The 27,138-nt window shown below is 42.4% G+C and overlaps 1 protein-coding gene and 2 pseudogenes across 1 annotated transcript; 1 reads left to right on the top strand and 2 right to left on the bottom strand.

The window, feature by feature from the left end:
• Positions 1-1,802: 1,802 nt before the first annotated feature.
• PGRMC1 (progesterone receptor membrane component 1) lies at positions 1,803-10,134 on the bottom strand. Its single transcript, XM_054472402.2, has 3 exons — positions 9,512-10,134; positions 5,815-5,970; positions 1,803-3,124 (listed from the first exon to the last, which is right to left on the bottom strand). The coding sequence occupies exons 1-3, from the start codon at positions 9,837-9,839 to the stop codon at positions 3,021-3,023; spliced, it is 588 nt and encodes a 195-aa protein (XP_054328377.1). The 5' UTR covers positions 9,840-10,134; the 3' UTR covers positions 1,803-3,020.
• A 12,735-nt stretch (positions 10,135-22,869) lies between these two features.
• LOC129024179 (acyl-coenzyme A diphosphatase NUDT19-like) lies at positions 22,870-23,660 on the top strand (annotated as a pseudogene).
• A 604-nt stretch (positions 23,661-24,264) lies between these two features.
• LOC129024178 (heterogeneous nuclear ribonucleoprotein A1-like) lies at positions 24,265-25,384 on the bottom strand (annotated as a pseudogene).
• Positions 25,385-27,138: the final 1,754 nt, after the last annotated feature.

Here is a 27,138-nt window from a genome sequence, read left to right as displayed (position 1 = left end):
CCATGGAATTTCACCTAATTCCTTCAGCCCTGGGTGGAAGTGTTCAAGTTATACAATGTGCAAAAACAATTGTGGGTTTGGGATGGAGGGTCTAGTCAGAGAAGGTAGGGGCCTCAGTAATCAGTCTTTGACCATTAAAGAGTTAACTGTATTTTCATGTGAAATATACAGCAAACTGCCTCTAAGTATCATAACAAAGGCAGACTACCTTGGAGGAAAATCTGGGCACTTTAGAGCTGAAAGCATTTGTCAGGTTCAAAGAGCTCTTTCTGAAACAGCAAGAAATATATGGATGCTTGTTCTTGATCTAGGATTTGCATAAATTTGGCCCTCTGAAGTAAGGTGAATGTTACATTATGCAGGGAAACCAGATATGCAGATACTGAAAACACGTAGTAAATGCTGCTTATGAACCACAGATGCTAGTACTGAGAACAAACTGTCTCTGCAGCTGGTAGGATGACAGCAGGTGGGGAGCAAGCCAGATGTTAACCTAACACCTCCCTCCTTCACTGGACATGTGGTTGTAACAACTATCCCCCCTCCCCCCGACACCATCATCTTCTTGAATGGTGCCTTTTACGTGAATATGGCTTATGTATATGCTAGCTGGATTTCAGAAGTTTTTAGATCAAAGTCCTGCCTTATAGCAATATTTCTTTCCAAGTAACCAACACAATGTTGATTCAGCTCTGAATGGAAGAGAATCAGGTTATTGGGAGTGAAAGTTTAATGAGGCTCTAAATCAGGGGTGCCTAATCTCTTCGCTTCCCCGGGCCACGTTGGAAGAACTGTCTTGGGCCACACATAAAATACACTAACACTAATGAGAGCCGATGAGCTAAAAAAAAAAATTGCAAAAAAAATCTCATGTTTTAAGAAAGTTTACAAATTTGTGTTGGGTTACATTCAAAGCTTTCCTGGGCCGCACGCAGCCCGTGGGCCATGGGTCGGACAAGCTTGCTCTGGATATTTTCCTCTTGGCAGCAGACAAGCCTGTTTAACTTTGCAAAATGAGTAGCCTAATCTTCACATGCACATGAGATTTCAGGCTGCAAAGGTGGGCCCAACTTCTCTCCCCCACTCCCTCTCCAAAGCATAAGGCATAACAGGTTACATGGCACAAAACAGGCACTCAAACATTTGGTGAATGAAACCAAGTGGGAAAAAAATAGAGCACATTAAAAAAAAAAACTCACAAGTACCTGCAATGTGGTTTGATAACATGAAAAATGGAAATTTCTTTGGTTCAGGAAGTATATCTCTTATAAGAAAACTCTGCCAGTGTTAACATTAAAATGACAAAACACTAACAGGTTGTCTTTGTTTATACAACTGACTGCATATGCAAATCTGTTATCCTTCTTTTGACAGGAGGTGAATTAACTTTGCTACTGTAAGGATTCCTGATACTTTCCTGATCAGACAATATATTAACATAAAAAAACCCCAAACCCTTCCTTAGCACTTGGCAATGACAATGCCTTCAGTAACCTTACTTCTTAAGAACCTTGCTATAGACTTCAAGGTGGAGGTCTGCCATTTACAGTTTAGAAAGTTCTGATTTAGGCAAAACTTTGACAAGTCACAAAAAAAGCAATTCAATTCACTATTTCTTAAATAGGACAAGCTGGTATTTGGTTTTTGGTATGGGGTCTCCATGAAATTTTGCCCCTTGTTTCTTTTGGAATACAAAAACTCTGCACTCAAAAATGAAACTGAATCTTAAGCCAAAGTAAAATGTCTGAATCAGATTCTCTAGAATAAGGTTTTTAAAAAAATTTAAATGAGTCACCACACTATAGTGGGTAAAACCATTTTTATTAACTGACCAAAGCACATCATTTTGTTTCCTGATTTGAGGTAAAATCATTAAACACAGTTCACAAGAAAATACAATGACTATTTAACCACAATTACAAGTTTGAAATCTCACTAGGTGTTCATATAATACTTTTACAAATTCATACAACTGTATAGTCTACTTAAGCTTAGTGTTAACCAAAAGAGCAATATCAAAGACCTAGACACTTGACTACTACTTTTGCAGTGGGTATAGTTTTATAACAACAGAATAACTGTTACCTTATGAATATACTTTACTTTAAAAACTACTTGACTAGTGACTGTACTGTTTCCTCATGGTTCAGGGGTGTGCATGAAGGCTCTTAGGAGAGCAAACACCTGTTCCTATTCTGAATGTCCCTCCCTCATTTCAAATGAGAGTAACCAATTGAGTAAAATAACCAAATAACCATTGCCCCACCATGAACATGGGGCTTGGGAAGACAGTCCTACAATCTTCATCATATATTTAGGTTTTTAGGCCAGCCAGCTCTTTTTTTCCAAAGCTTTCTTTTGAATGTTCAGATCCTATTTTAATCCTAACTATAGACTACTGTGTTTGTGAGGGTGTCTGAGTGTCTATGTGAGGGCAAGGACAACAATGCAGTCCAGAAACACAGAAAATATGCTTTTTTGCAGCTGAGCTCTGTTTTGAGATTTCATTTTGTTACTGGACAGCACTTAATCAATACCAAAGTCTTTGGAACACTGCAGATTTGCTTTAGAGGTAGATAAAACAGAAATCATGCAGTTAAGTCAATTGAGGAAAAAAAGGGATTTGTTGTCTTTACAGAACATCATGACTAAAAGTTGATCCTTTGCTCTTGGTGCACATTTAAGATTTTTACCTGTTTTGGGAAATACCCAAGTCTTCCTTGTCTCTCAGGAAAAACACATTTAAATTCATCCTGTACTAACTACAAATAGAAGAAAAACAGTATTAACATGTGTATTACAGCACTGCAGTTCACTTTCTGGATTTGTGACACACAAACACATCATGCATTCTAAGACAGAAGTTAATTTTATTAGTGTCACTAGTGATGTTAATTAAAAAACTTATAGCAAGTGCTCAAAACTTTCTAAATATTGTAATCACTATGTTTTAAAGACAGAGTGGACTGTTACAAATGATTTTGCAAAATACAAAAATAGATATACTTCCACTGAATGCTTTAATCATTTTTCCGAGCACTCTCATCTTTTGGTTCTTCCTCATCTGAGTACACAGTGGGCTCCTCCCCCTCCTTCAGCAGTTTGCCCACGTGATGATACTTGACTGGAGGTAGAGAAGAAAACACAAATGGTCATTCTCATTCTTTCTAAAACATCATTACCACATTTCAATTTAAAGCATTTATTAGAGGCCTACAATATACTCAGCAATGTGTTGGGCTTCTTGAAGGATACAAAGGTGGTTTATACCACCGTCCTTGCCAACAGGGAATTCATTTTGTTCGGAAGACAGACATATAAAACAGGTGGCAACGTCTGGCAAATGAGTGTGCAAGGTAACGTCCAAATGAATTGTTTGTGTGTACGGAATGTTTAGAAGAACAAGGGCAAGTTATGAGTTCGTCAGAAGGGTTACAGAATACTTCATGGAAGGAGGACATATTTTGGAAAAATGTATAGAAGGATTTAGGGAGGGAGTTCCAGAAAATGCAAACGCCATGTACAAATGCATACAGGTGAGACAACGTTATCTGGGAAGCAATGAAGAGACCAAGTTGGCAGGAGTAGAGTTAACATTTAGAAATTAGTAGGAGATAAGATTGGCTAAGTAGTGTGGGGAAATATTATGAAAGATCTGAAAAGCCAGCCTGAGTTTGGACTTATAGGTGGCAAAGGGCACTGAAGGTTTATAAGCGAAGAAATGACACAGTAAAATAGTGCTTTAACAACAATATTATCAATGTGGTGTATAGGGCAGATTTCAGTAAGGAGGGACTGGGAACAGGGCGATCCAGAGGCCAGCATGCAGATCCAGATGCAAAGGAACCAGCGCCAGGAGTAGGGTGGTGTCCAGGGGAATGGAAAGGGACAGATGAGAAGTACTTTGAAAGAAAACTGGAAGCATGAATTAATTAAGTGAAAATTGGAGTTCCCATGGACCAAAATGGGAACCCTGTGGAGGGAGCCATTCTGGAGTCTCACATGACAGGAGATCTAAAACATGGAATGGACAAGTGAAGTCAGGATTGGCAAGAAAAAAAAAAAAGGTTTCCCTGAAAATCTTTCAGAAAGAGAGTTCAATCCAATTGTGGGGATAGAAGCCATATTGTAGGGAGGAAGAAGGTACAGAGAGGAAATGAAGTAGTGGTTAGGAATAAAAACTTGTAAGAAGTTTGTTTGACAGTGAAAGGAAGGAATAATAGTCTCATAGATGAAGAGGATAGCAAGAGACAGAACGTTTTTCCCAGCACAGAGAAAAGCCTATGGGTGGTTAAAGGAAGTGGTAAAGGAGCCAGGAGATGACTGGAGGTGTTGGAGAAAACAGACGTAAGGGTGCAAACCAGAATACAAAAGACTTGAGAAAAGATGGCATCAGCAAACCACTTCATCACTGTAGCCAAACTAATGCAGGGTCGATCATCTGAATGTCCGAAGCCAAGAGTCTCCTCTTCCTGAATATGAGTAGGAATTAGAGGAGTAACCAACCTGTCTAACCAGGTAACTAAAGTGCTTTTGTGTGAAATAACCGTTGGGAACAATTGGAACTGTGTGAGACAAATAAAAGCCGGGTGGCGCCTGGGAAACCTGCCTTAAGGGGAATCCACACCAGCTTTAAGTGTAGCTGAGGTGTCACAACAGCATCTGGGGCTAGCCTTAAAGTGGAAAAAAAAAATCACACTTTTTCTCCCACTGATGAAGGCAAGCCCTAGAAAATAGAGCTTTGTAAGTTAGACACTACAATTCATTGGTTTCATATAGAAAACTAATTACAAAGGCATCCTTACAATGCCAAAAATTAGGGACTCTATTAGGTAACTGAACTATGTTTTCCAAAGTATAAAAACTTGCCTCTAGACTTGGAAGTTATATGTAGCCTGCTTGAGACCCAAACTCAAAGGCAGAGACACATCTGGCTAATTATTAATCCAGAACTCTCTCTGAAGTCAGCATTATTTTCAAAGAAAATGGTTGGATATAGCCAAGAGAACATGTAATATTTAACTGATTATAGAGAACACACATAGAAAACTACATTTTAAATGAAAAATCTTCAAATAATGCTCATGGTCTTTATATACTGTTTCATAAAAGCTGGGAAAGACTCTTATTCAAATTCTTGGCAGTGAAATATTGCTAGAGTGACAATTAAACAGTTAGATTTGACAGAAACCAATTCCTGAATTCTCAAAATCTGAACTTAACCCCTCATTCCTATTTCTCCCCAAAGACCTCAGCCCATAGCATAAGCCAGAAACAAGCATCTCCTTTTAAAACTTTCTTTTTAAAAATGCAGACACCATTGTTGCTGGGCACATTATAAGCATCATTTGTAGATGAGGCCTATAGTTAGGCTCAATTAGATTCAAAGAGAAGCTGTTTCACAGAATACAAGTCTCCCATTCTTCAACAGAGATGTGGGCTGCTTTTAAACGGCAAGCTCTACAAGAGAGGGCTTATGAAAATCCCTTTCTGTAGCCAAGATGGCCACTGTCCTTTCCCTGACACACCAAGCACCAAATCCTCATTTGGAATCTAGCAAATCTCTCAAAAATTTTAAAATCAAAACCAGAAACCCAAGTTTCCATAGAGAACTGGATAAAAATTGGTATGCAATCATAGCAAGTGACTCAGCACTGCTACAATTACTTCAAGCCATGAACTTGATCCGTCCAAGATTAAGGAGCCTATCAAAATGCACCCAAGTTTCAGGCTGCTTAGTAATAACTATTGTCCTGCCACGAATCCCCATTACTGGTAGAAATTTGACCCAGACACAATTTTAAAAATGCTTACAAGTGAACTGAGACTCCCAGTCACTCAGAGTCTCCTGCTGGGCAGCAGTGAGGTCAGAAAGGTCATCGTACTCATCCTTCAGTGCTTCCTTATCCAGGCAAAATGTGGCAAGGCCCCTGGATGCATCTCTTCCAGCAAAGACCCCATACGGCCCCTCTTCAAAAACAAAACCAAAGATCAATTCTTTATTAGACAGTCAATTTCTCTGTGATTTATACACAGAAAATGGCTTCCCTATTCATCAACATAGCCCCATTTTTGAATATCAAATTCCATTAGGAAACCATAGTAATGTTGATATTCTGAACATTATGTAGGAGACATAGAAAGACCTGTTGTCATTTAACTTTTAAATAACTAAAAGCAAACCAAACTGCTATACATTTGCGTCAGTCTCCTGTGGTTTCCAAATAGCTAGTAAAAAAGTCATACATGGTTAGTGATCTCTTGGGGTAGTGGTAGTAGGGAATCATACAAGAACATTGAACTGGGAGCCTGACAGTTCTAGGCCCTTGGGGCTACACCAGTGAGAGTTATGGTTTCTTAAGATAATAAGCACTGATGTGTACATGAAAACACATTTCCTTATGAATATATTCTGATATGTTTTAATGAAACAAAGGTATCTTATAGAGATCTTTGGTTCCAAGGCTCAATTAAACATTAACTCATGGCATCTGCAGGAAAACCATTTTATAACAGTATCGGTGGTTAAAAAATCTATCCACATTACATAACCTTCACTGTCAATAAATAAAGAGATAACACAGAGAACAGTCTTCATTATCTGTTTTTTGGTGGGCTTGAGAAGACTGTGAAAATACTAAAATTTTCATGGAAAAGAGGCTGAATCAATACTGCAAAACAACTCTATAAAATGTGATTATTTGTGATATTATACTGAACTTTTGTCTAAGAAAGCAGAGAATCATTCTGTGGGTACACAAAGTGGATATTTAGACTTATTTAAATATTGCACAACTAAATGAAGAGAATCCAGTGTACTTTAAACAATGTGTTGTTTCCCCCAAGGCAGATTGAATAGCAGCCCTGACATTAAAATGTTTGTAGGGAACCATTATGCCAAGTATGAGAATAGATCAAGTTTCAATATGGCCTGGTCACCTGAAATCTCAATACACTCAGAAATTTTTTACGAATTTTACAACTTTTAAACGCAATTAAAATTCCAAAGAAAAATGCTTATTTTTAATCATCATTACATGCTGCCACATTCACTAAAGAAGGTAAAAAAAAGCCCATATTTTTCATAAATGTACACCCCTAGTGGAAATGGCAGCACCTAGTGCTTGAGAATACGCAAATGTAATGGTTTGAACCTCACCATTTCAGAAATTATGGTCACTGGCTTGGTAGAGTGAGTCTTTACCAAGCAAACCTCATAGAATATTTAAACAAGGTCTAGTGGGAACATTAAAAGTCTTTTAAAAATACATATTATTCAGTGCAACATATATTCACTAGAACGTAAGCTCCATAGGCAGAGATTTGTGTCTGTTTTGCTCACTGCTATATTCCCACATCTACAACAGTGCCTTGCACAGAATTAACAGGCACTAGAATGACTAATTTTTAGGAATCCTTTACAACATGAAGCATCACTTTCTACCATGATGTCACGTAGTCATGGGCTCACTGAATGACAGTGCAAGATAGAGACAGAGATCTCACAATAGGCCATCTTTATCACTTTTCAGAGGGAAAACTAAGGCTCAGGGAGAACAATGCTTTGCACAAGGTCACACAGCTAGTCATGACCCAATCAGGACTAGAAAGCAGGTTGCCTGACTCCCAGTTTTGTGCTCTGTGCGCAGGCTGACATCCTCTCAATGACTCTGCAAACTACAGTCATGATGATGCCTCATGCACATGTTTTCACTCCTTTAATACTGAGCTCAATATTAACAGGTATTTACATGATTATGTTTATTGATAAAGCAACTATGTGTGCTACTCTAAGTGACAAATAATGTGTGTGGTTTTCAAATGATTTTGACAGTTACATGCCTACAGAAAGCAGGTATTCTAAAATATCCACAGGCCCGGTGCAGTGGCTCATGCCTGTAATCTCAGCACTTTGGGAAATGGAGGTGGAAGGACTGCTTGAGCCCAGGAGTTCGAGACCAGCCTGGGCAACACAGGAGCGAGACTCTGTCTCTAAAAAATAAATAAAATGTCTGCAAGAAAAAACTGAGTTCCTTAACCTTAACACATCTGATTTTGATCAGTTGGACTGGGAGACTAAAATGAATGCCTGAGTTTGGGTACTGCCTTCTGTACTCTTCCCTCTCTCAGGCCAGTGTGGAATGAGCACCGTCCATGTGGACATCCTCTAAGCTCCCAGTGTTTAGAGGAGTCCATATTGGAGGAGCGAAAACCTCTTCTTCCTCATCTCCAAGTATTCTATAAAGCAGGACTTCGCAAGCCTGGCTGCTTTTCAAATTCGCCTGGGAAGCATATTAAAATACAGACTCCCGGACCACCCGAGACTCATTTGCAACTCTGGCGGTTAGACTGGGAATCTGTATTTTTCCTCAGATGCATCAGGTGATTCTGATACGCAACCAGGTTTGCAAAAACCTCGCCTCTAAGGAACCCATCAGGCCTGCCTTCTCCAACAGCTCAGCAGTGCAGCAGTCATCCATTCTTCATTTCCCTCTGGTTGGCTTTTCCTGATATCCCCCCACCCAGCAGTCTTCATAGCTCTACTCCCTTTGTTTCTTGGTATCCTCCCACTTCTCCCTCCCTCCATTTTAATTTTTTTTTGGCTCCTAATCCTCTCTCTCCTGCTATAGACTAAATACCATATTATCTTAAAAGCTTGCCACGTTACCATTGTCCACCACATTCAGCCTTTATTCCTCCCTCAAACAGCCCCCTTCCTCCTTGTTCACCTTCCAGCCTTTCCCCATCTGCCACACACAGCACAAGCGCACACATACCGAACACATGCCACACACATACCTGACGCATGACCCATTTCAAGCGCGCATGCACACACCACACACACACACACACCCCTGATAAATCACATACACTAAACACGCACACACCGCGCATGCACACACCACGAGTGCACACACACATCACTATCCACCGGGCACAAAGCTTTTACCTGCTGCTAATCCCGTCTCGGCGTTTTCTCCCACACTCTCGTATTTCAAACCTACTCCCGATGTCATTGGCCTTCCCGTCTTCTCTAGGTCTGGACCTTTTCTCACTCTCGCCCTCCCCCATGCCTCCCTCGGAACACCCTCATTTCCTTCCTAGAACCCGACACTACCCCCTCCTCCTTCCAGGAATCCCCAAGCCCAGGACCTTCGAAAACTCCCCCAACAGCCTGGGCTTTGATGTGTCCCCCCCAACACCTTCGAGCTTCGTGGTCCCACCCACCCCCGGCTTAAGCACCTCAGCCTTCTTTCGATAACCCCCTCCCAGCGCTGTCAGCGCGGGCCGGGGATCCGCGTCCCTGACTGGCCCGCAGCCCCTCTAGAGCGCCTCTTGTCCCCTGCCCGCCCCGGGAGCCTCCCGGCTCTCCGCCTGCCAGCCTACCCTAGCTCGCCGCCATTCCTCCCTCCACTCAGGGGCGCCCCGCTCCCGCCTCGCCTCTCTCCCGCCCAGCCCCGTGCCGGGGCCCCCTTCTTTTGTCTCCAAGCCCCCCTCGCCGGCCGCGTACCGGGCCCGTAGAATTTGCGGCCTTTGGTCACATCGAACACCTTGCCGTTGATGGCCATGAGTATGCGCGGGTCCTGGACGCCGTCGAAGCGCCGCAGCTCGGCGGGGGTGAAGTCGCGCCGCTTGAGGCGGGGCAGAGGGGGCGGCTCGTCGTCGTCGCTGTCGCCGCTGGCCGCCGGCTGGTCCCCTCGCACGATCTTGTAGAGCAGGAAGATGCAGAGGCCAAGCAGCAGCAGGTTGAGCGGCGACGTGAAAATCTCATGCAGCAGCCCGCCGCTCTCCAGCTCGCTCGGGTCGGCGCCAGTCGCCACCACATCCTCGGCAGCCATGATCTCTGGAGTAAAGGTTGGGCCGCACTAGGCAGGGCTCCGGAACTCGCCGCTTTCTCCTCCCTCTGAGCGAGCGAGTGGCGCCCGGGGTTCGGCGGCGGCCAAAGACTAACCGGGGAGGAGGCGGGGCCTGAGGGGCGGAGCCTCCAAGCCCCGCCTCCCCCGAGGCCACCTAAGCGCCCAGCCCTGCTCAGTCCCGCCCCGCAGCCCTCAGGCCCCCCACAAAGCCTCTAGAGTCCGGCGCCGCTCCCCCGCGGCCGCGCGGTGCCCCCCTCAGTTCTACCTGGGAGGCCCCAGCCCAGCCTCACGCCATCCTCGCGCCATCCTATAGCTGAGCGCGACGCACGCGCTGCCCTCCTCTGCACCCCTGTTTTGCTCCTCGCAGACCGACCCGCTGGGAGGGCCTCGGCATTGCCGGGCTCTGTGCGAGCGCCCCTCCGCCACCTGATGCGCGCCAGACACCGACTCCCTTTCTCTTGCTGCAGGCTTTTCCCTGCCTCCCATTCTGAAGCCCCTCATCTTCCCCCTGCTGTTCCCGGGCCCTCCAAGCTGTCTTAGGAGACAGGAAACTCATTCTTCGAACTCCATTTTCTATGTTAGAGCCCTACACGACTCATTTTCACCTTGGGAACCCCCATTCGCTCTCCTTGATGGCCCTTCCCCAATTCTCCCCCAGATGCTGTGGGACCGACACCCCCGGGATTGCTAAAGTCAGTTCACAACTCTCCCTATTATCTGGGGAAACGAATCTGATCGCCCAGTTAACTTTGGGTTTGTTCTCCGAAAAACCCTTTTGCAATTACTGATTTGCTCAGTCACTAGGCATTAACAAGCAACGTTCTCCTGTTGCTCTTTTTTCCCCCTCAGAATAATGTGAAAGTTTCTTTGTTTGGCAGCGTTCTTCTATTTGGAGTCTGTCAGGCTACCCTTGGCAGTCACAATAACCCTGAGCTGGAGCCCAGACAAAGGCGGGAGTTTGGAAGGATCCTAGGCCTGGTCCCTTCCTTTCCTAGGTATTTCATCCGGCCTTTGATGTGCTAACAGGCTGCACAGAAGCAGGCCTCCACGGAGGAAGGGGTTGCCTCGTCCTAATCTGGCCCTTTTTCTGGTGGCAGGGGGAGGGGAGCAGAAGAAAGGATAGAGAGGGAAACAAATAATTAAAACCAAGCCGTGCACACATCTGCAGCCCAGAGCAGTACTTTTCCACCAAGCGTTCTGTTGGCTTGCACATAACTTACTCCTCCTCCCAACACGCAAGAGACTTGAGTAAAGATTGGCTTCCTACCTCAGAATTCTAAAAATTTCTGGCAAAAACTGCTTCCATCCCTGCCCCCCACATCTTCTTAAATCATTATAAAGTGTAATGAGCCAAACAATCTTTGTATCGGGCCCACGCATTTTTCTCAGAGCTAAATTTGGGATTAGCTGAAACAGCCCCTCCAGATCTTTTGTCAAAACTCTTCAATTTAATCATGGAGAAACAGGCTCAAACTGAGGGCACTTGGCTATAGTTAGAATCTATCTCTTTTAACATGTATGGCCAAGAAAATTTAGAAAGCTAATAAACTTATAAAAAATGTTTTCATTTGCAACTAATATGACAAAGGGTTAATATTTCTTTGAGAGATCATTTGGATTGATAAGAAAATGTATAAGATTCTAGTCAATAAATGGGAAAAAATAGGAACAAGTAGTTCACAAAAGAGAGCACGCCAGTGGTGAATAAGCATATGAAAAATGTTCAGTCTCATTAGTAACAAAAAGAAAAGCATGGAGATGCCACTGTCACCTACTACTTTTCTACAGGAAAGATAAAAGGGGGAAAAAAAAGGATAACACTATTGGCGAGAGAGTGGTGAGACTCACATACACTGTTGGGTATAAGCTTTTATTATCCATAAAAATATTTTCTATCCATTAATCCCACTTCTAGAAATCTGCTCTTTGACCTAGTAATTCCATTTTCAGGAATCCATCCCAAGGAGACAGAAATGCAGGCAAATATTTCATTACTAAGATGCTCAGCAGAGACTCATTTTTAATACAGAAAAACTGGAAACAACCTAAATGTCCGACTTCAAATAAAATGGCTAATTAATTCACTTGAACTGTGACAAAACCATTAAAAGGCCATTCAAATATCATTGTGGAGTCCTAATTAGGGAAAGGGAATCAGGCTGGTGGGAGCATGAAATAGCAAAAAGAAAAAGCAAATAAGCTACAAATCTCCCTTTCTTCATGATCCAAGATGCAGCCTTCCTGCGCAAATAATTCACAATCTTCCCATGCCCAGCTATCACCAGACACCTGTAAGTTAGCTCATTGCAACCTTGGCATTATCAATATTACACAAAGACCTCTTCAACAGACAGCATAAACACCATCCTATAAAATTTCCAGCAAGCCTTTGTCTCCTGGCAGTTGGCTTCTCTCTTGCAGGCTGCCCTTTGTCTCTCTGGCAACATATTTTCCTATTTTATCTAATAAATCTACCTTCTTTTAACTAAAACTGTTTTGGTAAGTTCTTTTACCAAAAATCATGACATGGTAAAACGCTTGTGTTTTAATCTTGAGGGAAAAACAGGATACAAAACTATATACAGTATGAACTCAACTATGTCAAAAAATTCATAAAAGAAAGCATGGAAGGAAACATGCTAAAATGTTAACTGTGTGATTGTTAGTTTCTTCTTTATACCTTTCTACATTTTCCACAATGGGCACGTGTCACTTTTAACCTCGGGGGGAAAATGGCTTATTATTTATTTTCTGAAAAAAAAAGTAGAATGATAATAGATGTTCACTATAACAAACTTAAACAATACGTGAGTGTATAAAGTAAAAAATGAAACTCCTTTCTCCCTCTCCAAGTTCCCCAAACAGTACTTAAATCAGGCCCATACATTAGCAGTTTGGTTTTTATTCTTGCAGACATGCAACATACACACACACACACACACACACACATTTTGTTTTATAAAACTGGGGGAAATTTTATATAATAAAAGTTTTATCATTTTTTTCCAATAAAGAGAGACACAGAGTAAAAAAACAAAACAAAAACCAAGCCATTAGCTCCCCACCCAGATAACCCCTGCTGGAATGTTTTTTCAAAGTAATATTTGTCTAAAGTTAGAAAATTCAAACTATGGGAAGATATAGAAGACAACTGAAGTCCCTCTCCTCACTCTTGATTCTCTTTCCTCAAAGGTAACCACTATTAAATCTGGGGAAAGTGTTTTCATGGAGGGATGGGGAGGATTTATGATTCTCATTTATCATAGTCCAGTGTCTCTTCTGCTACACTTCTGTGTCCCCTTGGAGGATAATGGATTAAAGGAAGTCCTGCTTCACATGGAGGGTAGAAAACTTGTGCAACTTAAGACCTCAACAAGTGATACAGTTTAAAAATATAAATGCTTGCAAATCAGATTTGATGTTCAATAAAGTGGGCTATTAGCTAACACTGAGATGTAGAGATTGTTGAAGAAAAGCATCCCATCATTCAGGCTCATGTCAGAATCAATGCTGAGTGGAATGGTCTCCTCCAGGGTGGCAGTTCTCAAGTTATCTGGAAATAAGCAAGAGTGCTCCTGAATAAAAAGCCCCCTTCAGAACATGAGAGTTGCCTTAATACGCTCTTTGGCTCCAAGTCAATTCCTAAAGCCGATGTACTTGACCCAAGGACTACTTATTTCCCAAGATACATGTTAAGTCTTTTAGTGTTTTCAAACTTTCTGTCTCCTGTTAATTATTTTCAAAGGTTTTAAAGAGCTTTCAAAGAAGAATAGAACAACTGGCTGATTAGCTAGCAAATGTTTGGGAAATAATTCAGCCTAGTAAGGAAGCAAATAAATCCAAAGGAACATAAAAACAATGCACCATTTCTCATCATTCAAATGACTGGAGTGTTCTTTTTTCTCTTTTGTTTCTTGGAGCTTTTTAAGAATGGTAATACTTGGTGTTGGCAAGCACAGAGTAAAACAAGCACTCTGACACAATTGGCAAGAGTGAAATTGCTAGAATGCAAGATTCATTTTGTTCACCAATGTATTTCAAGCCCCTGGACCATGTCTGGCACATAGTAGGCATGCAATAAATATTTGTTGAACTTAATTATATTGTAAAAGGGTCTAGGCTTTCTAGAAAGTCCTTTGGCAATATTCAATAAAAGCCTCAAACTATTCCTAGCCTGTGGCCAAGAAATTTAACTTCCAGGAATTTCCCCTAGGGAAGTGTTCAGAGATGTGAACAGAGATTGGTGTAGAAGAATCACAAAGCATGATACATGATAGCAAAAAACTGGAAACAGCCTAAGCATCCAAAGATGCTCCCCATCTCACTCAGAGTAAAAGCTCAAGTCCTTATAGCGCCTACAAGGCCCTACAGGATCTGCGGTACTCTACCCACCCTTACCTTTAAGACATTAGGATCTCACCACTTTCTTCCCTGGTCACTCTACTCCAGCTACAGTGGCCTCCTTGCTGCCCTTTGAACAAGCAGCCATATTTCCAATTCAGGGCCTCTGTACTTGTCATTCCATTTGTCTGGAATGCCCTTCCCCAGACATTCTCATGGGTCATTCCCTCGCTGTTTTCAAATCTCACACCACCCTCTTCCTACTCCTCATCCTCCTTCCCTGCTTCATTTTCCCCCATTGCATTTACTGCTTCCTTATATACAGCATCATTTCTCATTTTTTTTTATCTCTTCCAACTTGAACATAAGGTGCACAAGAACAGAGGCTTTTGTCTATATTCTTCACTGTTGTATTCCTTGTGCTTAGAATAGTGCCTGGCATGTAGTAGGTGCTCAATAAATATTTGTGGAATTGAGTTTGAGTATGGAAACCCATTATGTTAAATACTCATGCACAGAAAAAAAAATCTGAAGGAAATGCACCTAAAAGTTAAGAATTATCTCTGGGTTGTGAGATTATAGGTAATTTTTGCTATCTTCTTTATCCAGCGAATATAAACTCTTTATTATTGTAACAAGCAATAAAAAGTTTAAAAATTTAAAGACTAGAAAACAAAATTCTACAGTTGCCAACTATGTCTTGAGTGATAGTATATGGATCCACATTCCCAATTTCAGAGACTGGAGACTTCATGCTGAGATTTTAAAGAGACCCCAAAGGAACCTGCCCATCTACATCCACTCAACCAAACTTGATTGAGCTCTAGCTCCATGCTAAACTCTGTGGTGAGCGTACGGATGCAAAGTCCTTTCCCTCAAAGAAGGAGCTCACAGTCTAGCAAGGGGAGACAGTCAAAAGGTTACAGATGCTGCGGTTGAGGTCTCCACATGGTAAGGGGGAGGTTGGCAAGGGATGGTGGGAGGTGTGATCTAGGAAGGTTTCATACAGGAAATGACATTGAGCTGAGTCTTAAAAATTTTCATGGCACCAGTTAAGCCTATCAGTAAAAAAAAAAGAGAAAAAGAAAAAAAATTCACGAAGTGGACAAGGAAGGGGATAAATTTTCTGGGGAACCAGTAGTTGTCAAACTTTAGTGAGGATCAGAATAATCTGGAGAGGGGGAGGGCGCTTATTGAAATGTCCATTCCTAGGACCTGCCCTCCAAGATTCTAATCCAATAGGTCTAAGGGAAAGCCTGAGAATCTTTAGAAATAGCTGACATTCTTTGAGCACTTATTACTTGCCAGGCAATGTTCTAAGCCCTTTTGTGGATTAACTCGAGTGCTCTTCCTAAAACACTGTGAGGCAGTTGGTTATATTATCCCATTTCACGGCTAAGGAAACAGGTACAGAAAAGTTAAGGAACTTGTCCACTGTCACACAGCTAGTAAGTGGAATGTCAGAATTCAAATATAGTCAGTCTGGTTCCAACCTTGGCTGTTTACCATTAAGCTATTTGACCTGCATTATAACATGTGAACAAGCACCCCAGGTGATTCCAATCCAGGTCAGAAACACTGAGATAGAAGAAGCAATCTGGGGCCGGGTGCAGTGGCTCACGCCTGTAATCCCAGTGCTTTGGGAGGCTGAGGTTGGTGGACTGCTTGAGCCCAGGAGTTTGAGACCAGCCTGGGCAACACTGCGAGACCCTGTCTCTACAAAAAATGCAAAAATTTAGCCGGGTGTGGTAGTACATGCCTGTAGTCCCAGCTACCTGGGAGGATCACCTGAGCCCAGGAGGTCAAAGCTGCAGTGAGCCATGATCGTGCCACTGCACTCCAGCCTGGGCAACAGAGCGAGACCCTGTCTCAAAAAAAAAAAAAAGCATTCTGAACAAAGGTACAGAGGTGCAAAACAGCATGTCCCATTCTAGGAAAACCTTCTAATGACTCCCCATTGTCAGTGAAATCAAGTCCAGAGTCCTTGGCATGATTTACCCAACTGTGGTATGATACCTACCCAGATTTCACTTCCCACCCCCACTTCAGGACCCACGCACTCATTCTCCCATGTCCCCAACTGCTGAAAGTGTTGGTGACTGACAGCTTGCAACGAAATCCTCTTCCTGAGATTGCGCTGGGCTAAAGAGAGCTTTCTAGCCCAAAGTCACAGATCCTTCTTAGTGCAGCCTGCAGGTAATGAATGGCCAATACAGGGATATAAAGGCCTGTCTCCCTTTCCCCATCTAAGGACAACTCTGAGGAGTCATACCAGGCTCAGAGCTCCCTGTGGGATTGATGGAAGCTGCACTGTGACTGCACTGAAGCTCAGCTTCTCCCTCCGCCCGATCCTACTCCCTTGTCTTACATTTCAGGTGTAGATCTCAAGAGCACTATTCAGTCAATTTTCTACATAGTAAACTCCATCACAGAGTCTCTTTCCCAGGCAACTCAACCTTCCATGATCTGGCCTCAGATTACTTGTCCAGCTTTATCTCTTTCTATTTTATCCTTACCCTCAACACTCCAACCATAATGAAGCTAGGAATGATGTGGCCAGTGTCACAGCTAATGTGTATTTACTGAGTGCTATGAACACTTTACATGTGATTCCATTTGTCTGGAATGCTCTTCCCCAGGTATTCTCATGGGTCATTCCCTTCCTGCTTTCAAATCTCATTTATCTCACAAGTGAGGGTCTATTATCATCCTCTTTTCATAGATGAAAAAAACCAATACATAGATAGGTTAAGCTACTTGTCCAAAGTCACACAATTAGTAAGAGGCAGTGCTGGGATTTAAACTCAGCACTCCGGCCCCAGAGCCCATGCTTTACATGAGATCATTTTGCTTTTTCAAAGTGTCATGCTCGTAGGAGCATGGAGGTTGCAACTGGAGGGGTGGAGACTAGAGCAGGGACACCAGCCTTACCGCAGGAGAAAATGAAGGCTTAAATCAATGTTGGGATAGTGAGGACATAAATGCAAGGATAGATATGATAAATATTAAGGAGGTGGATGGGACAGGGCTTTGGATTCCTCCTCTATTTCTCCCATTCCTTCTACATCTGACTTATGCCCCCAATTTTTGCATGGGTGGATGGCGTATCATTCATCAAGAGAAGATAAGTAGCAGGAGGAGCAAACTTGCAAAAAGGACATTGTATGCAAATGGGGGTTGTGTTTTAAAGTGTGGTTCATAAACCAGCAGCTTTGGCATCCGCTGGGAGCTTGTTGGAAATACACGATCTTGGGCAGTATGCCAGACATACTGAATCAGAATCTCCATTTTAACAAGTCTTCCAGATGATTCACATGCACATTAATGTTTGAAAAGCATGGGCATAAGCAACTTTCTGGTGGGGATATCCAGTAATATGTTCAATTGGATATTTGGGTTTGGGGCTCAGGATGGAGGTCTAGACTGGAGGGGTAAAGACAGGAGGTAACAGCCTATGGGTGGTAGCTGAAACCACTGGCATTGAATTAGATCCCAAGGAGAATATAGGGCAGAGGTCTCTCTCTCTTCAAGGCTCATTGCACAATGTTCCAAGCCAAGGTTGAAAATTGTTAGCCTTGGTGACTACAGCTGGCTCAAACACATGTTTATTTGACCCTCACATTATTTTAATTTTTAAAATATTAGATGTAAGCAGTTAACCAACAGATTTTTACATAAAGCCTGTATTTCTGACATAAAAATCCTCTCTTAAAAAATGAGAAGATCACTTTGGGAGGCCAAGGTGGGAAGATCACTTGAGGCCAGGAGTTCGAAACCAGCCTGGCCAACATCATGAAACCCTGTCTTTACTAAAAATACAAAAATTAGCTGGGTGTGGCACGAGAATCGCTTAAACCCCAGCCTGGGTGACAGAGCAAGACTTTGTCTCAAAAAAAAAAAAAAAAAAAAAAAAAAAGAAAAGAAAGAAAAAAGAGAGAGAGAGAGAGAGAGAAGATCTGGCATTATATCTCTGATTAGCAGCTGCCTCCTTTAGCAGGTGCACCTAAAGAAGCCCCACTTCTCCCTTCTGTATCCCCAATGCTCAGAATAAGTATCAGCTGTCTTTTATCACATTTGCTCTGTTTTTGTTAAAGCAGAATTAAGTGGATAATCAAAATTTTTTGTACCTATGACTCTATCAAAAGTGGAAAATGAAAGAGAACAGGGTTACTATTTCAAAATAAAAACAGGGCAAGAACACATTTCTTTGTGATTTCTGGCATATACTACATTGTCACACATCAACCAGACTCGCATTACTTACTCATATGACTGGCTTGGCATTTATAGGCAGGTTGCAGAGAGAAAAAGAGGGCCAAGATAGAGTCTTGGGGAAGATTAACATTGTAGGAATAAGTAGAGGAAGAGAAACCCACCAAGGAGATTGAGAATAAAAACCACAAGTGGTAGGAAAATGGCAGAATAATGTGGTCCAATAGAAGCAAAGGGAGGAGAGAGGGTTTCCAGGAGGGAGAGGTTTACAATGCCAAGGGCTGTAAATGGATCAAGAAAGATGAAAACTAAGGTGTAAGTTGGACTAGGCAGTTAGGAAGTCCTGGGTTACCTATGCCAGACTCTTTTTATTGTGGCATGAGAAGGGTGGAAGTCTGGTTCCAGTGGCCTAGGGAGTGAGTAGAACATGAAGATTGAGGAGATCTACCTCTCCAAAAAGAAGTTTGAGAAGCTTGACTAAGGCAGAGGAGGTAGGGAAAAGAGGGAACTGGATTCCCTGGTTTGATTTTCGTTCTTCTGAAAACTGTCATAGACTTCAGTTGCAGCAAGATAGGTAGTAAGGCTTAGAGGTTGAAAATACAGGACAGAGTGGGTACTTTTTTTTTTTTTTTTTTTTTGAGATGGAGTTTTGCTCTTGTTGCCCAGGCTGGAGTGCAGTGGTGGGATCTCGGCTCACTGCAACCTCCGTCTCCCGGGTTCAAGCGATTCTCATGCCTCAGCCTCCGGAGTAGCTGGGATTACAGGCACCTGCCACCACGCCTGGCTAATTTTTGCAAATTTTTTAATAGAGATGGGATTTCGCTATGTTGGCCAGGCTGGTCTTGAACTCTTGACCTCAAGCGATCCACCCACCTCAGCCTCCCAAAGTGCAGGGATTACAGGCATGAGCCACCTCACCCCGCCCAGAGTGGATATTAATCAACCCTGTGGCATGGAATGAGACAAGAGAGGATGAAATCGAAAGAACAGGTGGAAGGATCATAGCTTCTCCTTTAAGAGGAGAGGGAGAGGGAATTCAAACCTGACAGCTTCAATGTTTTCCATGAAGTAGGAGGCAAGGTCAACTGTGAGGGGAGTAGAATGGGGAGAGAGAGAGAAACAGCAAGGGCTTGAGTGTTGGCCAAGGCTAATATTTTTACCATTCCCTCCATAGGGGCTTTTGGAAACAGGAAGAAACAGGAGAAATACAGGCATTATGTTGCCTAGGAAACACAGTGGTTTGCTAAAGCAATAGTACGTTCTTTCGAATCTTATTAACCCTTTCATATCCATTGTCACCTCAAAGAGAGCTAACTGGTGAATAGGGATGGAAGTAGAGAGAATTTTGCTCCATAGAACACACAGTGGATATCCTCTTTAGCCTGAGGAAAATATGAGGGTATGAGTAGCCCTGGGACAGAAGACTTAAATAAAATAGGAGAGACCAGCAAAGAAGTGGCAGGTAGTAAGGTGTCAAAGATATTCCCCTATTTCCTTGTGCTTGTATGTGCCCCACACCACACACACACACACACACACACACACACACTCACTTTCTCTCTCTCTCTCTCCATCCCTTTGCATGTATACAGGGGCGATCCCACCTTCCCACCAAGCAGAAATATCTAGGGTTAATATGTGGGAATTATCCTTTCCTTGATTTTTCTTTTTTTGGTATGGTAAGATAATCTAATTGAAAATGAATTGTCTTCTGTTTTTTGTCTGCTATAAGTTCATCGCTAAACAAAATTTATCTTTCTCTCTCTTACTCTTGCCACAGAGGATGGCCAGGGCTTTGTGACAAGGAGATCTGAACTTTACTTATGCCAGGAAGAAAGTAGAGAGGACTTTGTTTCTAAAAAGTCTCTAGGTTATTGAGAGCTTTGAGCTGAACTGAGAGTGAAGGTCTCCGAGGGAGGGGAGGAGTGGAGTTTGGATCAGCTATATGCCCCAGCCTAGGCACATATTGTGGTTGGGAGGCAGTGTCCCAGAGTGTCCAGGATCCACGTCCTGGTCTGCACACCCGCACCCATGACTCCCCAGAAGCCCATAGCAGAGGGTGTGTAAATTCTACTGAGGAAGCCTTTCCCTCCAGGCTCAGTTGTCCTCCCCAAGCTGATGCTGGTCCATCATTTTTAGTGACTTTAACATCAATGTGGATGACCCATCCCACACCATGACCTTCCACTTCCTTGACTTTCTTCACCTCCTTGGTCATACACTAGACCTTTTCAAAAGCCCAGCTGTGATTAAACCCAACTGTTCCCCCATTCCCTAACTGCACATAAACAACTGAACATTGTAGTAGAAAGCACAGTACTCTACTTGCTGGTCTCACTTGAAAAAAAAAACTTTGGAAAAGAATCAAAACTGTTTTATTCACAGATGACATGATCATCTATGTAGAAAATCCAACGAATTCTACAAATAAGCTACTAGAACTAATGAGTAAGTTAGCAAGGCTAAAGGATACAAGATTGATATATAAATATCAATTTTATTTCTGTATTCTAAATATTCAATAGCAACGAACAATCAGCAATCAAAATGAAGAAAGAGACAATAACATCCACAACAACATTAAAACATCCACAACAACATATTAAACATGAAATAATTTGGGGCAAAAAGTATGTGATTCCATCTATGTAAATGTCCAGAAAATGCAATCTAACATATAGTGACAGAAAGCAGGTCAGTGGCTACCTGGGGATAATGAATGAGGAAGAGCTCACCTGAAAAAATTTCACTAAAATTTACAAGTGAATTATGCTGTACAAGAAGTATACTACACAGTCGTGCTCAATTTTCTCTCCCACTGTCATTCCCTGTGAGGACTCTATGACACCATTTTCACTGTCTACAAATCTTCAGTGTCCCCTCTCTATTCTTACTTTCAGCTGATGATATTGCATTTCATTTCTTTAAGAAAATAGAAACAATTAGATGTAAACTATCATCTCCCTGCCACCAAACCCACCAAACCCTACCTGCAGCTGTATTCTGTTTTCCTTCTTGGTACTGTGCAGAGAGTGTCTTTACTCCTATCAAGGGCCTTCCCCTTGAACTCTGCATCTATTTGCCTAATTCTCAAAACCCTGGCTCTCACAGTTTATCTTCTTCTCTCCTTGATCGTACTTATGAGCAGATAAACATGCTTTAGCGTTTCTTCTCTTTTAAAACACCTTCCCCGGGACCGGGCGCCGTGGCTCACACCTGTAATCCCAGCACTTTGGGAGGTCAAGGCGGGCAGATCCCTTGAGGTCAGGAATTTGAGACCAGCCTGGCCAACGTGGTGAAAGCCTGTTCTCTACTAAAAATATAAAAATTAGCTGGGTGTGGTGGCACGTGCCTGTAATCCCAGCTACTTGGGAGGCTGAGGCAGGAGGATCGCTTGAGCCTGGTAGGTGGAGGTTGTAGTGAAGCGAGAGTGTGCCACTGTGCTGCAGCCTGGGCGATGGGAGAGAAACCCTGTCTCAAAACAAAACAAAACAAAACAAAACAACAACAAAAAACCAAAACCAAAACCAAAAACCTTCCCCTAACCCCAAATCTTCCTAGTAGCTACTCCCCTGCATTTTCTGTTCCCTATGTATCCAAACTTCTACAAAGGGTTGTCTATATGTATCATCTCCACATCCTTGCCTCCCATTCTCTCTTCTACTCACTCTACTGGGCTTTTGCCTGCATCACTCCTTCAATGCCATTCTTGTTTATGTTCTGATTCCATGGACATTTTTGTAACTTTGTCTTTGGACTCTGTCTCTCAGAGTACAAAGTACACTCAGAGCACTTTGTACACACAGTACAACATTTGACGGAGTTGATCACTACACCCTGAAATACTTTCCTTACTTAGTTTCTGGGATACATCCCACATCCTTTGATGGTTTTTCTCCTTTCTTATTCACTACTCCTTCTCAGCTGCCCATACCATTTCCATCTCCTTTGCCAAACTTTTAAATGTTGGAGTGTGCCCCAGATATGTCCTGGGCCAGCATCTGTTCTCATTCTCTGCTCAGGTGATTTCATTCAGTCCTAATGTTTTTCATATACTTAAGACTCACATATTTAAACTTTGTATGAAAGACAAAAGGAAGGTGAAAAAAGCATAAAATAAACTTTTTACCCTGGTCTTACCCCTGTACTCCAGATCCTGTATACATAAGGCATACTTGACATCAGTAGGTATCAGAATATTTACATATCCTAAACAGAACTTTTAATTTCATCCTTGTATTAGTCGCTGTTCAGTGGTGAGAAACAGAAACTGCTTAGTTATTTAGAGGAGAAAAGGGTGAGACACAGGGAATTAAGAGCTTACAAAAATCAGTAGAAGGGCTGGAGGAACAGGCTGTAGGAATGACTACCAGGACTCTATCACTAAATAGGCCCATTAGGGATACTGTGACGTCTACCCTCAGACAGAAAAGTGGGTCATCAGGAAGCCTCCGCTAGGATGATTGGCTTCAAGAATAGAACAACGCCCAGGACCTCCCCGCCCGGCCCCGCGCCAGAGCCCCGCCTCGCCCTCCAGCCGCAGCCGGGCCTGGCCGCCTGCTGCGCCCGCTTGCGCCCGGGACCGGCGCCATTTCCCGCGGCTGTGCGCGCACCTCCACTGCACGCCCGATATCTGGGCGTTGCACCACTGGAGCGCCCGGCTCGCCCCTTTCTCGCGCCGCGCAACTTGTGTCTTCGACGCGGCCGTCTTCCTATGTTGCCTGCGCAAGCCGCCGCCAGTCTACTCCGACTTGGCAGAGGTGGTGGGCTGCCAGTGGTCATCTCCATCAAAGGCAACTGAAAGTTTCTTATCAAAAGAAATTTGGCTGGCACCCCCACAGTTCTATGAAATGAGAAAACTTGATGAAAATTTTGCCTCTCTCTGATTTGCACAAATTTTGTTTGGATCGTGCATTAGAAGGACTGGAAAGATGGCTGCCGATCACCTTGTTAACTGCTGATGGGATGCTCTAGCTTTTACCAGGTGATGAGCTATACTTAGAATATTCAGACTTTTTTAGAAAATCTTTTGTCTGCTGAAAAAAAGACTGAAGAAATCATAAAGGAAGGCAAGCAATTTCACTGGAAAGTGATATACAATCGCCATCTTTACGATACTCACGTGACTGTTCAAAGTATAAACACCTTTATCCTAAGAACTCCGTAGTAAGAGCCATTTGTAGGGTGCTCATGCTTGTTTGTAAGCTGGTCTATTGTCTATTTGAAGTCCTTGTGAATAATAAGGATTGAATTTCAACTTGCTTGAAACTTAAGGAAGTGTGTGCCTATAAAAGTTATACGGCTGGGCGCGGTGGCTCACGCCTGTAATCCTAGTACTTTGGGAGGCCGAGGCGGGAGGATCACTTGAGGTCAAGAGTTCGAGACCACCCTGGCCAACATGGTGAAACCCCGTCTCTACTAAAAATACAGAAATTAGCCGGGAGTCATGGCGCACGCCTGTAATCCCGGCTACTAGGGAGGCTGAGGCAGGAGAATCGCTTGAATCCGTGAGACGGAGGTTGCAATGAGCCAAAATTGCACCACTGCACTCCAGCCTGGGCGACAGAGGGAGATTCCGTCTCAAAAAAAAAAAAAAAAAGGGGGGGGGAGGGTTATTATAATGCAGTGTTTCTAATTTCAGGGAGCTCTCTTGTTTATTTTATTTATTTATTTATTTATTTTAGAGAAAGACATTTATTCAGCATCACGATCAGACTGTTATATTTAGCAATCAACAGCATGGGTGCAAAAAAAAATCTACATTTAAAACCCTTTGTTAGAATGCTTTATACTTTCCACAGAACAGAAACTAAAATAACCTGTTATACAATTAGTCACAAATACAGTTCTCAAGTTTTTTGCCCATATACATGAGTATTTGTCTAAAACATGTCTTCTTTGTAGCAGCTAGGCCCTGCCACCACTGTGCTTGGCTGAGTTCACAAATCTATTGTAACCTGTAGCTTCCCTGTCACTTCTCTGGCTCTCCTCTCCTGCTAAGCTTTGTTTCCTAATTTAAATCTTCTGCCACTGCCACAGCTACTGCTGCTACTGGAACCGCCATAGCCACCTTGGTTTCGTGGTTTGGCAAAGTATTGGCCTCCACCATCACAGGGGCCAGAGCTTCTGCCTCCAAAATTTCCTCCCTTCATGGGTCCAAAATTTGAAGACTGATTGTTGTAATTGCCAAAATCATTGTAGCTTCCACCACCTGCAAAATTGCTTCCATCATTACCAAATCCATTATAGCCATCCCCACTGCCACCATATCCACCACCACCACCACAGCTGCCACCAAAGCCACCACGATCACTGAAGTTTCTTCTATGACCAAAGTTGTCATTCCCACTGAAACCACCTCCAAGACCACCACCAAAGTTTCCAGAACCACTTTGTCCTCTTTGGCTGGATGAAGCCACTCGCCATCTCTTGCTTTGACAGGGCTTTCCTAACCTCACAGTTGTGGCCATTCACAGTATGGTATTTCTGAATGACAAGCTTATCCACAGAGTCACGGTCGTCAAAGGTTACAAAGGCAAAGCCCCTTTTCTTGCCACTGCCTCGGTCAGTCATGATTTCAGTTACTTCTATTTTTCATACTGTTCAAAATAATCTCTTAAGTGATGTTCTTCAGTATCTTCTTTAATGCCACCAACAAATATCTTTTTCACTGTTAAGTGGGCACCCGGTCTTTGAGAATCTTCTCTTGAGACAGCTCTCTTTGGTTCCACAACTCTTCCATCCACCTTGTGTGGCCTTGCATTCATGGCTGCATCCACCTCCTCCACAGTGGCATATGTGACAAACCCAAAGCCCCTGGAGCGCTTGAAGTTTGGATCTCTCATTACCACACAGTCCGTGAGCATTCCCCATTACTCAAAATGGCTCCTCAGGCTCTCACCGGTTGTTTCAAAGCTCAACCCTCTAATGAAGAGCTTCCTCTGCTGTTCAGGCTCTTTAGGAGACTTAGACATGATGGAAGGGAGAAGAGAGACTTTAACGATGCTTCTTCGGCGGCGTCCATGAGCAGAAAGGCCCTTATTTTATTCTTTAAACCTTACAGTGTGCCACATGTATGAAGTTTGTAAAGTATTAATGATCTTGTTAACCAAAACAAGAAAAAAAAATTTCACAAGGGTTCCCACTTCTGTATTGTTTTATTATCTCAAAAGTTTAAATAAGATGTTCTGCTGCCATTGTTCTCGATGTCCACTGTTTTAGCACCTTCCCTGATGTGCTTAGGAAGTTGATCGATGAATTTCTTAGACTTTCTGTTGGAATTACTTTAAGGCTGTCTTATTAGATGGTGAAAATTAGACTGAGACACCCTTCAAGTGACCATGTCATTGTTTTCTTGCTATGTCTTTAGCTTGATGATTAAGATACAATTCTTTTTAAAACCAAATAGCATTAGTTGTTTCCCAAATTAGAAATCTATTTTAGTTAATGTTTTAAAGAAACACGAAGCCATAACAAAAATCATTATTGTTTTTACTCCTGAGTGTTAATGAATGTAAAGAGGTTACAGATGTAGTGTTTAATTAATGATGTTTATTTTTTCTATATTTAACGAGTAATTTTTCATTGTCTTTAAAGAGGAATGTTTATTGATTAAAGGTGAGAAATGATAGTTAAGACACCAATTCTGTGTCAAGATCTTTGACTGTATTATGCATTGTACAATTGACTTCATTTTTCATGAAATGCCTTAGTTTTCCTACTATAAAATAAAGACAATGATGAATTAAAACAAAACAAAACAAAAGAATAGAACACCATACCTGCAGCCCAGGGAAGCTGAGCCACTACCACTGCCACCATAAACTGACTCTCAACAACCATGAAACTAGAGACTGAGACATGGAAACACTGACTTAGGTTGCTACAATTATTGCAAAAGTCCCTTGACTGCCATCTCTCTCCTCTGCCCCCTCCTCAAACTTGCATACACACACACACACACACACACACACACACACACTCCAGTCAACATATAACACTTGGTATGCGCGAAGCACTATTCCAAGTTCCACTCTTATTACTATTATTATGCCATTTTACAGAGGAGTAAACTGAGGTAGAGAGAGGTTAAGTAGCCTAAGATTACAGTTAGTGAGTTGTATATGCTATTATCTGCCCTGCTCTTATCTCTGAACATTTCTTTGTCAGTTTTACACGTATCTAGAATTCTTCGTGAACATATTTTTAATGACTGTATAAGATGCTATCATATGTATTTGCCACAATTTATTTGGCCATTCTCTTATCTTGCATATTTAGATTTATTTCCAATTTTTCTTTATGAACAGTAACTGCAATGAGCACTCTGCATACAAATTATTTTGCCTACTTCTAATCATTTTCTTAGGATACACTCCTTAAAATTCAACTCTTGGGTCATAGGCTGTGAAGATTCCTAAAAACAGTATTTGAGGGTCAGTAGTTGTGAATATGTTTAATCCACTTGAGTATATTAATGGGCATACCAACCGGTAATAGGCAAGAGTACTCGTCTCACTGTACCCTCCACACATAAACCAGGCATTTTCATCTTTTCAAGTTTTTGCTATAAGTATGCTGCATGCAATATTGGCATGCTCATACTAAAAATGTGTTCATCGTTTTTCTGAAATTCCAACTTAACTGTGTCTCCTGTATTTTATCCAGCAACCCTACTTGATGTGGATGTCCAAACTCTCTTCTTTGTTGAGGTATTCCTCCATTGTGA

The sequence above is a fragment of the Pongo pygmaeus genome, chromosome X, assembly GCF_028885625.2.
Source record: "Pongo pygmaeus isolate AG05252 chromosome X, NHGRI_mPonPyg2-v2.0_pri, whole genome shotgun sequence".
Classification (NCBI taxonomy): domain Eukaryota; kingdom Metazoa; phylum Chordata; class Mammalia; order Primates; family Hominidae; genus Pongo; species Pongo pygmaeus.
This window is presented reverse-complemented; position numbering and strand designations above follow the sequence as displayed.

Bases quoted from the DNA above. Each gene is read 5' to 3' on its own strand.
- PGRMC1 (XM_054472402.2), bottom strand. From the start codon at position 9,839: ATGGCTGCCGAGGATGTGGTGGCGACTGGCGCCGACCCGAGCGAGCTG. The intron at 5,971-9,511 runs GTACGCGGCCGG...TTGTTTTTGAAG, and splicing joins CCGCAAATTCTACGGGCCCG to AGGGGCCGTATGGGGTCTTT. The intron at 3,125-5,814 runs GTAAGCATTTTT...CTCTACCTCCAG, and splicing joins CTGGGAGTCTCAGTTCACTT to TCAAGTATCATCACGTGGGC.